At 63.0% G+C, this 10,809-nt stretch overlaps 2 protein-coding genes across 9 annotated transcripts; both read left to right on the top strand.

Moving 5' to 3' along the window:
- Window positions 1-691: 691 nt before the first annotated feature.
- MAZ (MYC associated zinc finger protein) lies at window positions 692-5,815 on the top strand. 5 transcript variants are annotated; one of them, XM_060124624.1, is made up of 7 exons: window positions 692-798; window positions 1,423-1,509; window positions 1,593-2,449; window positions 2,859-2,922; window positions 3,198-3,369; window positions 4,186-4,410; window positions 4,718-4,857. In XM_060124624.1, the coding sequence occupies exons 1-6, from the start codon at window positions 763-765 to the stop codon at window positions 4,386-4,388; spliced, it is 1,419 nt and encodes a 472-aa protein (XP_059980607.1). In that variant the 5' UTR covers window positions 692-762; the 3' UTR covers window positions 4,389-4,410; window positions 4,718-4,857. The 5 variants fall into 5 exon arrangements, with proteins under 5 accessions (XP_059980607.1, XP_059980608.1, XP_059980609.1 ...); XM_060124625.1 differs by lacking the exon at window positions 4,186-4,410 and having other exon boundaries at window positions 693-798; window positions 4,718-5,815; XM_060124622.1 differs by lacking the exon at window positions 692-798 and having other exon boundaries at window positions 1,247-1,509.
- Window positions 5,816-6,791: 976 nt separating this feature from the next.
- On the top strand, window positions 6,792-10,803 carry PRRT2 (proline rich transmembrane protein 2). 4 transcript variants are annotated; one of them, XM_060124629.1, is made up of 4 exons: window positions 7,007-7,068; window positions 7,754-8,739; window positions 9,096-9,228; window positions 9,397-10,803. In XM_060124629.1, the coding sequence occupies exons 2-4, from the start codon at window positions 7,819-7,821 to the stop codon at window positions 9,405-9,407; spliced, it is 1,065 nt and encodes a 354-aa protein (XP_059980612.1). In that variant the 5' UTR covers window positions 7,007-7,068; window positions 7,754-7,818; the 3' UTR covers window positions 9,408-10,803. The 4 variants fall into 4 exon arrangements, 3 of the variants coding, with proteins under 3 accessions (XP_059980611.1, XP_059980612.1, XP_059980610.1); XR_009535727.1 differs by having other exon boundaries at window positions 7,754-9,228; XM_060124628.1 differs by lacking the exons at window positions 7,007-7,068; window positions 9,397-10,803 and adding an exon at window positions 6,792-6,800 and having other exon boundaries at window positions 7,754-9,273.
- The last annotated feature ends 6 nt before the right edge of the window (window positions 10,804-10,809 follow it).

Raw genomic sequence — 10,809 nt, 5'->3', positions numbered from 1 at the left:
GGGACTGCGAGGGCGGGGCCGCGGTATAATTGCTTTTAGGATGGGCCACAAGCTTTACGGGTTAACTTCTTTGGGCGCCATCTTTGGGAAAACACGAAGCAGTGCAGGATTGTAAATAAACCGCTGGAGTGGGAGGGGGAAGGGACGGTGGCCGAGAGGACACAAAAAGCTACCGCGAGAGTCCGAGGACGACAACCGTTAGGCGGGCGCGCGCTTAGAGTTTAGCCCCGCCCCATCCGTACCCCCGGCGCGCGCTCCCCTACTCTCCCGCTCGGCAACGACAGCGAGCTTGTGCGCGTGCGCGCGAAATAACGGCCGCTGGTGGAGGGAGGCGGGGGGTGGAATCTTTGAGGGGGGAAAGAGAAGCCGCCCCGTCTCCCGCGCGCCCACCACCTGCGCCATCGTCAGCCAATCAGCGGCCGTCTCAGGGGTCTCGCGCTTAGGGCGACTCCAGCTGCTGGGTGGCTCCCCCGTCCCTCCTCCCGCCAGAGTCCCTCTCGTACCTCCCCCCTCCCGCTGGCCTCGCGCGCGCTCGCGCTCGCGCCCGCTCCAGCCTCTTGTGTGTCCTCGCGCCCCCCGCCCTCCCTCCCTCCCCGCGCGCAGTGTGCTCGGCTCCCCCCCACCCTCCTCCTCCTCCTCCTCCTCCCCCCCTCCCGCCCGCCCCGCGCGCCTCCTCCCCGGGTTCCCCCTCCCCCACTGCCGCCTCCTCCTCCTCCTCCCGCCCCAGGGTGAGCGCGAGCCACCTCCCTCCCTCCCTCCGCCATGGATCCAGGCAACTGGAGCAGCTTCATCTTCCAGGTAACAACCCCCTCCCCCGCCCCACCCCCCCTTCCCACACCCCCTCCCGCCCGCCCTCCCTCCCGTCCCACCCCCCCCTCCGCGCGCCCGGTGCGCGCGCAGCTGTCCCCCTCCCTCCCTCGCGCCCTCCCCCGCCCTCCCCGAGGCGCCGGCTGGGCGCGCGCGCGGCGGGGGCCGAGGCTGCTCCCTCGCTCCCCCCACCCCGCCCCGCCAGGCTCCAACCGCCGCCGCCGCCGCCGCCGCCCGGGCCCCCGCCCCCGGCCCTCGGCCCCGCGGGGCCTCCCGCCCCCACCCAGGGGGCGTCGCCGCCGCCGTCTCCGCCGCGCTCCGCGGCCCGCCAGGCGCCCTCCTTCCCTCCCTCCCGCCGGCCGGGGTGCGCGGGCGGCGGGGCGGCCCGCGGGCCATGCGTTCGGCGCGGCCCAGCCCGGCCGGCCGGGGGCGGTGCCCCGAGCCCGGGCCCCGCGCGGCCCGCGCCCCCGGCCCCCGCTGAGCCCCGGGGGCCCCGCCGTGGCCGAGGCCATGTTCCCCGTGTTCCCTTGCACGCTGCTGGCCCCCCCCTTCCCCGTGCTGGGCCTGGACTCCCGGGGGGTGGGCGGCCTCATGAACTCCTTCCCGCCACCTCAGGGTCACGCCCAGAACCCCCTGCAGGTCGGGGCTGAGCTCCAGTCCCGCTTCTTTGCCTCCCAGGGCTGCGCCCAGAGTCCATTCCAGGTGAGTAGGGGCCGGCCGTGGCGGGCCGGGCTGGGAGGGCGCCGACCCGCGGCCGCGGCCCACACGGCGCCTTGTTTTCGCAGGCCGCGCCGGCGCCCCCACCCACGCCCCAGGCCCCGGCGGCCGAGCCCCTCCAGGTGGACTTGCTCCCGGTTCTTGCCGCCGCCCAGGAGTCCGCCGCCGCCGCAGCCGCGGCCGCCGCCGCTGCTGCCGCCGCCGCCGTTGCTGCTGCGCCCCCGGCCCCGGCCACCGCCTCCACTGTGGACACAGCGGCTCTGAAGCAGCCCCCGGCGCCCCCTCCGCCGCCCCCTCCGGTGTCGGCGCCCGCCGCTGAGGCCGCGCCCCCTGTCTCTGCCGCCACCATCGCCGCAGCCGCGGCCACCGCCGTCGTTGCCCCAACCTCGACGGTCGCCGTGGCCCCGGTCGCATCTGCCTTGGAGAAGAAGACAAAGAGCAAGGGGCCCTACATCTGTGCCCTGTGCGCCAAGGAGTTCAAGAACGGCTACAACCTCCGAAGGCACGAGGCCATCCACACGGGAGCCAAAGCCGGCCGGGTCCCTTCGGGTGCTATGAAGATGCCCACCATGGTGCCCCTGAGCCTCCTGAGCGTGCCCCAGCTGAGCGGAGCCGGCGGGGGAGGGGGAGAAGCGGGTGCCGGCGGCGGAGCGGCCGCAGTGGCCGCCGGTGGCGTGGTGACCACGACCGCCTCGGGAAAGCGCATCCGGAAGAACCACGCCTGCGAGATGTGCGGCAAGGCTTTCCGCGACGTCTACCACCTGAACCGACACAAGCTGTCGCACTCGGACGAGAAGCCCTACCAGTGCCCGGTGTGCCAGCAGCGCTTCAAGCGCAAGGACCGCATGAGCTACCACGTGCGCTCACATGACGGCGCTGTGCACAAGCCCTACAACTGCTCCCACTGTGGCAAGAGCTTCTCCCGGTGTGCACGGGGCTTCGGCCGCCCACTAGGCGGGTGGGGAGGGAGGGACGGTCGGCGATGGAGGTGGCCTGGCCTTGGCTGGTGGGGAGGGAGGGAGGGAGGTTTCTGAGAATGGGGACAGGGAGCCACTCCCAGGGAGGAGGGCGGACAGCCCCTCCTGGTTACCAGGGAGCAGGGGGTGGTGCTTAGCAAAGGAGGTGGGTTCTTGGGTTGTAGGACAGCCTCAAGTGGGAGGAGGCCGAGGCAGCCCTGCACCAGAAGAGGGATTTCCTGCCTTACCAGGATTCTGAAACCCCGGGCTTGGGAGAAAATGTAGGGACCCAGGGAAAGGCCTGCTGTACAGTGTTAGGCAGACTCGGGGACACCTCCACACTCCAGGGCCCTAACCCCAACCCCAACGTATCCCCAGGCCGGATCACCTCAACAGTCACGTCAGACAAGTGCACTCAACAGAACGGCCCTTCAAATGTGAGGTAGGAAGCCCGCCTCCTCCTGTCCTGGTTTTCATGATTTTGATCCTCATTGTAGTTGTCTGAGTTCAGCCTCTCAGACCCCCTTTTTCTCTCTCTTCTTTTTGCTTTTTCACTCCATTTTTTCATCCCTTCTTCAAGGCCTCATCATCTCACTCCCATTTCCTACAGATCAAAGATCCCCAAGGCTCTGATTCCTTTAACCTCTTGCCCCCCTCTTCCTACTCCCCGAAGCTTTAACTCTCCTGACACCCCCCACGCCCCTCCCCCCTCCCCAGAAATGTGAGGCAGCTTTTGCTACGAAGGATCGGCTGCGGGCCCACACAGTACGACACGAGGAGAAGGTGCCATGTCATGTGTGTGGCAAGATGTTGAGCTCGGCTTATATTTCGGACCACATGAAGGTGCACAGCCAGGGCCCTCACCATGTCTGTGAGCTCTGCAACAAAGGTACACGCTGAGAGGTGCCGGGGGTGGGGTGGGGGACAAAGGGTGGGGACAAAACCAGAGGCCCTTCCACAGATGTGGGTTAAAGGTGCTGTAGCCAAGAGCTCGTGGCATCTAGAGCCCTTTAGAAAGCAAATGAAGCAACATTGGGATGACTAAACATCATCACTAAGTTCGAAGAGGTCATGGCTTGAGGAGATGAGCTACCAGAAAGAGTCCACCTCTGGGTGTGTGTGGGGAGATGGGAGGGGGACACAACTGCTTTGGGGAAGGAGTGGTCAAGAGAGCCAGTTCCCAAGGGTCAGAAGACAAGGTTTCAGCTGTGCAGCCACAAGTTCTTGTCTTCAGCTCCTGGGGCAGGTGGAGTACAATGGCAGGGATTTAACAAGTACTCGCCCTGCCTCAGTAGTAGAGAAAGCTGCTTTTAAACAAATTCACTTCTTCACTGAGTAACCGGTCTAAGACTACATGGGGCACTGGAGGGAGGGGACACAGCCGTCTCTGCTGAGGGTCAACTCTTCAAGTGGCTAGGAATCAGTGTCCGGTCACCCCAGGAGAGATCCCCCAGCCACAGAGGATGGGTTCTGTGGATACCAAGGCCCAAAAGCCAACACCACTCAACCAGTTCTCAAGCTCAGGGAGGAGCTATGCCCCACCAGCCCCAGCAGAGTAGTTGGCCCCAGGCTACCAAGGATATGGTGGGAGGAGGACAGGGCCATCTGAGGAGGGTGTCCCCAGCCTAGGAGAACAACCCCGTCTCTGGGGTCTCCGCCTGGCTGACCCCCACCCCCCCATCCCAATCCACCCCCCCCCCCATAGGCTTCACCACGGCAGCATACCTGCGCATCCACGCGGTGAAGGACCATGGGCTCCAGGCCCCGCGGGCTGACCGCATCCTGTGCAAGCTGTGCAGCGTGCACTGCAAGACCCCTGCCCAGCTGGCCGGCCACATGCAGACCCATCTGGGGGGGGCCGCCCCCCCTGTCCCGGGAGACGCCCCCCAGCCACAGCCCACCTGCTGAGGGGGACCCCCGCACCCACCAGGCAAGGCGTGGGGCATGGCTGGGGGGGGTGGGATGGGGCGTGTGGGACGAGGGGGCTCAAAGGGCCCAATAGGGGATCTTAGGAAGGCCAGGGATGCCCACCTATCACCCAAGTTAGGGAGACTTCTGGGGACAGGGAGGGCCTTTCAGGAGAACTGGGTAAGGATACGGGCCAAAATCTCTGGGGACCAAACAGGAAGTGAGCAACGGCTGTGTCCCACGGGAGGCTGTCTGGAAAGAGTCTGGGGCAAGGGGCAAGGTTCTTGCCATTCAGATTGCACTGTGATTTGGTGTTTCTCACCTTACAGGTACAGGTGAGGTCTGTCCAATGGCGGCAGCGGCGGCGGCGGCGGCAGCGGCGGCAGCAGCGGCAGTGGCAGCCCCTCCCACAGCTGTGGGCTCCCTCTCGGGGGCCGAGGGGGTGCCTGTGAGCTCTCAGCCACTTCCCTCCCAGCCCTGGTGAGCTCCAAGTTGGTGGGGGGGAGAGGGGAGAATGGAGGAAAGTCCCTTGGTACCATCTCCTCTTCCCCTCTCTCTTCCCACCAATTCCTCACTATTTCCCCCATCAACCAAGGAGCCTCCAGAAGGAAAGGAGGAAGAAGTGTTTTTCTTAGGGGAATTCGCTAGGTTTTAATGATTTGTTTCTCCTGCTCCTCTCTTTTCCCTATCAGCCCTGACCCCACACACACCTGTCCCCTCGGTTGTGTTGAGGCCCCCTGGACAGTGGGCAGGGGTGGCAGAGGACAGGAGTGGCCACTGCCCTCACCCCCTCTCCTCTCTGTAACCCCCTGCCCTGCCCTTCCAGGGATTTGTGAGCCTTTCCCTCGATGGTCCTTCTTGCTCTCCTCCTTCCAGTGTCCCCCTACTGTTTGCTGCCCCTCCCTGGGGAGTTGGTGCTTTTTTTTTTTTTTTCCAGGGGGAGGGAGGAGAGGAAGGAGGGAAATCAAAGATTCTGTCCCAGAGAGGGGGAAAGGTGAGATTTGAGGAGGGGCAGAAACAGGGAAGGCAGAGGTTATACTTTCATAAGGTGGGGTGGTTTGGGGTCAGGCCCTAAACATCATCCTGCTTGAGAATCTGTCAGGGGAAAACAAGTCAAGGGGAGCAAAAGAAGGAGCCACTAGGGCCAGAGGCAGGACAAGAGATGGAATCTTAGGGGGCCAGGGTCAATGGGGGGATCCAGGGACTAGAGGTGCTTCCTGGGGGTGGGGGGAATGCAGCCACAGTGTCTCCCCCTTCCCTCTTCCACCCCAGCTCCATCCCTGGCCTTTTCTTTTCATCCCTCCCTCCGCGACAGAAGCTGTGGCCCTGGCCATGTCATCGTGTTCCTGTGTCCCCTGCATGTTCCCCACCCTTCACCCCCTCCTTTTGCGCGGACCCCATTACAATAAATTTTAAATAAAAACCTGTCTCTGACTCAGTGAATGAATTGCTCTCACCAAGCCCCCTGTCCCCACCCCTAAGGGGATTCTTAGGCCTGTTGTCTGTCCCAGTCTTGCTCTGCCCTGTGCAGCTCTGGGGCTCTGGCTCCTTCCTCCCCAGAGGCAGTATCAGTGGCTGCAGTCCAGATTCAGGGTGGGGCTGAGGCTCCGGTGACTGTGGAGAGCACGTTCCAGGACTCCGGAGTCTCTGGGGGAATACCCAGTCAGCACAGGCCCAGAATAGCCCCTGGAGATTTGAAGAGGCCTGGGTCAGAAACCCAAACAGTTGTGGGCCATAAATGCTGCTTTCCCCCAGCCAGGCCGATTGCCTGCTGCTCAGCCCAATACCTGCACACCCTTCAGGCCCTGGGAGTTGATGGATGATGTAGCTGCGAAAAGACTGGGCAACTCTGAGCCCTAAGACGGGGAACAATGAGGTTGAGAATAAAAACTGCACTTTTCCCCACTTGTTCTCTTCATTCTTGGTGTGGTCCAACCTGCTCTTACTCGGGCTCCTCTGCCGCAGCCCCCTCCTGCTGTTCCAGACTGCCCTTGCAGCCTCTACCCTGCCCCCTGCAATTCCCTTCCCAGTCCTTGCTCTGACCCTTACAAGGACCTTTTCTTGAGCCTTCCAGTACCCATTTCTGCTGCTGCTTCCTTGGGGGTAGAGGGACTTCCTGTTCGGCAGGCTCCCTTTTCTTGAAACCCCACCCCGGTCATCCTCTGCAGCCTCCCCAAGTCTTGCCTCATCTCCTCTTTCTGCTTGTAGGGGTGCCTCCACCTGGTCCTGCCTGTCCCACTGGTCCTGTCTCCTCGCAGACCCCTCTCCGTTTCCCCCAACCCCCTGCCTCTGCCAGGACCCCCGGTGACCGTTGGCGGGAGGGGGCTGGGGCATGGGAAGGAGGCACCCCCAGGTGGCGCGCGGGGGAAGGGCCAGGGAGCGGCGCGAGTGGTCCCCCGGCCGGTTGCCCAGGTAACGCGGGGCCTGGCACGCGTGGCTCCCTCCGGCTGGCCGAGAGGGGCGGGAGGCGTGCAAGGGGCGGGGGCGGTGCGCGGCAGCGGAGCGTAGGGGAGGGGACCTGAGAGGAGGGGAGGAGGGGATGAGCAGAGGGGAGGGGAGACCCGCCGCCTCCCTCCCTCGCTCACTGACTTGCTCCCTCCCGGGCTGCGGCTGCTGCAACCGCGGCGGTGGCAGTGGCGGCGGCGGCAGCAGCGGGAGCAGTTTGGAGGCCGGCGTCGAGGTGAGACGGGAATGGATTGAGGCTGCGGGTAGGAGTGGACGGACAGACAGCGGACGCCGGGAGGGCTGTACGGGAATTCGGGCGCCTGGCGGACTGGCTGGTGGTGCTGGGCGCACCACGCCAATGGGAGGAAGCGGCGCCGGTCCCCCGGGGGCGAGGAAGTCCCTGGGAGAGGGGCTGGGAAGGGGCTCAGAGGAGATGCCCAGGTCCCCCAGGGAGGGGCGCGGGCGTCTACGCCCCAAAGGCGCATCAAGCAAACCGCGCTGGGCGCCCAGGGAGGAAGGGAGGATGGATGCAGAGGGAGTGGAATGCGAGTTTCGGGGTTCTCTGCCCAATCTGCCTATCGGAGTGCATGCGTCTCTGAACAGCTTGTTGATTTTGGGGCGCTGTGGTATCTACTAGGATCTGAGAGTCTGGATCTTGTTGGGTGGACCCAGGAAGAGACCATGGGGAGGATCCTGTTTACAAAAGGGTTCATCTTCCCAGGGCTCGCTAACCAGAAGACTGAGCAGAGCACTCCTCCCCAGAGATGTCCCACCCCAAAGCAAAGGAAACCCCAACTTTTCTTCCTTTCCCCAGAGGCAGCCCAAGGCTGGCCCTGAGATAGGAGCATTGCCCTCTTGGGCTGCAGTGCTGAGAGCTACCTCTTCCCTCCTCACACTAAGCCTGTCTCCTCCTCTTCCAGGATTTGCTGCTGTCTCTGCTGCTCTATCCTTCCCACAGAGGCCCTCTCCCCTCTCCTATCTCAAGATGGCAGCCAGCAGCTCTGAGGTCTCTGAGATGAAGGGGGTAGAGGAGGGTCCCCAGACCCAGGGAGAAGGGCCTGGCCATTCTGAAGCCGGAACTGGTCCTCCCCAGATCCCAGCTGGGGTCCCAGATGAGCCAGAGACCCTGCAGCCAGGCCTAGACATCACTGGGGCCCCTGTGGACCCAGAGCCCAAGGCTGGGCTGGCTCCAGAAACCACAGAGATCCCAACCGTGGCCCCAGAAACAGCTCAGGCCGGAGACCTCAGCTCAAACCCAGGAGGGGAATCAAAGGCCAACTCCAGCACCGAAGAAACATGCCAAGAGCTAGCATCCAAACCAGAAGTGAGCAAAGAGGCCACTGCAAACCAGGGGTCCAACCTGGAATCCGCAGCCCCACTTGAGCCAGCCTCAGAGCCTGCTCCCCAGCTGGACCCCCAGCCGGACCCCCAGCCAGACCCTCAGCCAGACCCCCAGCCAGCTTCCCAGCCCACCTCCAAGCCAGTCCTTCAGCCGGAGCCCCCTACCCAGGAGGACCCCACCTCTGAGGTCCTGACTGAGAACGTGGGAGAAAAGCAGGAGAATGGGGCAGTGGTTCCCCTGCAGGCTGGTGATGGTGATGGGGAAGAGGGTCCAGCCCTCCAGCCTCACTCACCACCCTCAACAAAAACCCCCCCAGCCAATGGGGCTCCACCCCGTGTGCTGCAGCAGCTGGTTGAGGAGGATAGACTAGGAAGGGCTCACAGTGGGCATTCAGGATCTCCCCGAGGTAGCCTGAGCCGCCACCCTAGTTCCCAGCTGGCAGGGTCTGGGGTGGAGGGGGGTGAAGGCACCCAGAAACCTCGGGACTACATCATCCTCGCCATCCTGTCCTGCTTCTGCCCCATGTGGCCTGTCAACATCGTGGCCTTCGCTTATGCCGTCATGGTGAGCCCCAAGGGACCCTGGCCCAGGCCTGCTGTGGCTCCCAGCTTCCTGCCAGTGCTGGGACAGAGCCCCAGGAGTAACCTTGCCTTCCCTCCCCTTTCTGCATGGACCTCACTTCCCAATTACAGGGCCTTTCCTTGCCTCTTCCTAGGATTTCACCTTCTGAGCCCTACCTCTTCAGGTGGGAGGGAAGTTGAGACATTTCACACAGCCTTACTGACCTGTGCCCTCCTCCTGCTGCCTCTCCAATCCCCTTCCTCCCTTAACCACTGCTACCAACTGGCCTGTCTCCTTTGGACGACTCTCACACCTGATCCCGGCTGGGCTGGTGCCCCCACCCCTCACCCTAACCCCAGTCCCGGAACAGCCTGCAGCAGGGGGACGTGGATGGGGCCCAGCGTCTGGGTCGCGTGGCCAAGCTCTTAAGCATCGTGGCGCTGGTAGGGGGGGTCCTCATCATCATCGCCTCCTGCGTCATCAACTTAGGCGGTGAGTGGGGGTCTGGGACAGGCCGGGAGGAATGGAAGGGTTGGCAAGGGCAGCTTTACTAACCCCTTCCCCTGATCTCTCCTGTCTGTCCTCCCTACTTCTTTGTCTCTCCTTGTCTCCCCTCCCCCCCAACTGTCTCTGTCTGTCCCTCCCTCTCCTCTCCCACAGTGTATAAGTGAGGGGCTCTGCCCTGCATTCCGAGACTTTTTTTCCTGTTGGGAGCTGCCTTGGGCCCATCCTCCCCTGCGGGGAGCCCAATCCATGGCCCAGGCCCGCACCCATAGGGACCAAGGGAGCCTGAGCGGCCTTGTTTACAGCTTCTTTCCTGCTCCTGCATCCTGCCAGGCTCCTCTGCCAACCGTAGGCCTCCCTTCTCCCTGCACTGTTTCCAACTTCCCTGCACTCCTGCCTGCATCCCCTCCAGCCTCTTGGCTTCCCTATCCCTGCACTTCTGGAAACCTTGCACTTCTGGAAACCTCCCTGAACATCTCCCAAACTCTCTTTGCTCTCAGCCTCCCAGCATCTCTCCCCACCTTCCTGCACCACAACCTCCCGAGAATTTCCTGCACCTCAACCCTGGTCTCCCTTTCCCAACTTTCATTGTCTCAGCATCCTCCCTCATTCCTTTCTTCCTTCTCTCCTTATTCATCTCCCTTTCCCTCTCCACATCCTCCACCCCCTTCCTCTTCCTGCCTCCTCATCGCCCCTCAGCATCCTCCCCTCCACCCTCCTCCACCGTTCATTCTGCAAAAACTCCAGCACTTAGATCAGGCTGGGGGAGGGGAGCAGTGTCAGGAGAGGGCTCCCTAGCCCGGGCTCCGACTGTTCTCAGCTAGGACCACCCAGGTCCGGACGCCCCCATGGTGCCTCGGGGTCGCAGCGCTGGCAAGACAGGCCTCGTTTGGAGACTTGTGCAGGGGTGGCCAGTACTGTTCCGAACACGCACCTGGGAGAAGGGAGGGGCGCTGCTGTTGACCCTCCCCGGTCAGCCTGAGTTGACCTTCCCCACCTGGGCTTTTTAACCCAGTCAGAGAACTCGTTGGGGCTGGGGTCATTCACGTGCTTTGTAACGAAAGAACCCAAAAAATAGGACCAAAGCTCCCAGCTGCAGGGAGCAAGGGAGGGGCGGAGAGGTCTATGATTATTTTTTAAGAGGACGAGAGAGGTTTGGGGAGCGGGGACAGAACCACAACGCGGTTCCGAGTTGGCGGGGTCTTTTTTCCCCCTAAAAAAAGAAGAGTGTAGGGAAAAAACCTAAAAGTCTAAAAGCAAAACAAAACAAAAGGATACGCCAAACAGATTCTCCCTTTTTGTATGCCGGATGCTGCATGAGTCTGAAACACCAATAAACGGAGACTGCATGAGACTCGCCTCCAGCCTCAGTTGGTCCGTACGTGCGTGCGCCGCTGGGGCCCGAGGTACTGCCTCCTTTCGGGCAGAACCTATTGGGTGGTTTGCGCATGCGCCGCCCAGGTGGCCATCTTTACTATGGGCCGAAGCCTATCATTCCGGAGCGCCTATCTGCGCATGTGCAAGCCTTCCCTTGCTTTCCTCTTCCAAGTAGCTTTGACTGAAACTGAG

The sequence above is a fragment of the Lagenorhynchus albirostris genome, chromosome 15, assembly GCF_949774975.1.
Source record: "Lagenorhynchus albirostris chromosome 15, mLagAlb1.1, whole genome shotgun sequence".
Taxonomy (NCBI): Eukaryota; Metazoa; Chordata; class Mammalia; order Artiodactyla; family Delphinidae; genus Lagenorhynchus; species Lagenorhynchus albirostris.
Note: the sequence above shows the minus strand (reverse complement) of the source record. Positions and strands in the feature narration are given on the sequence as shown.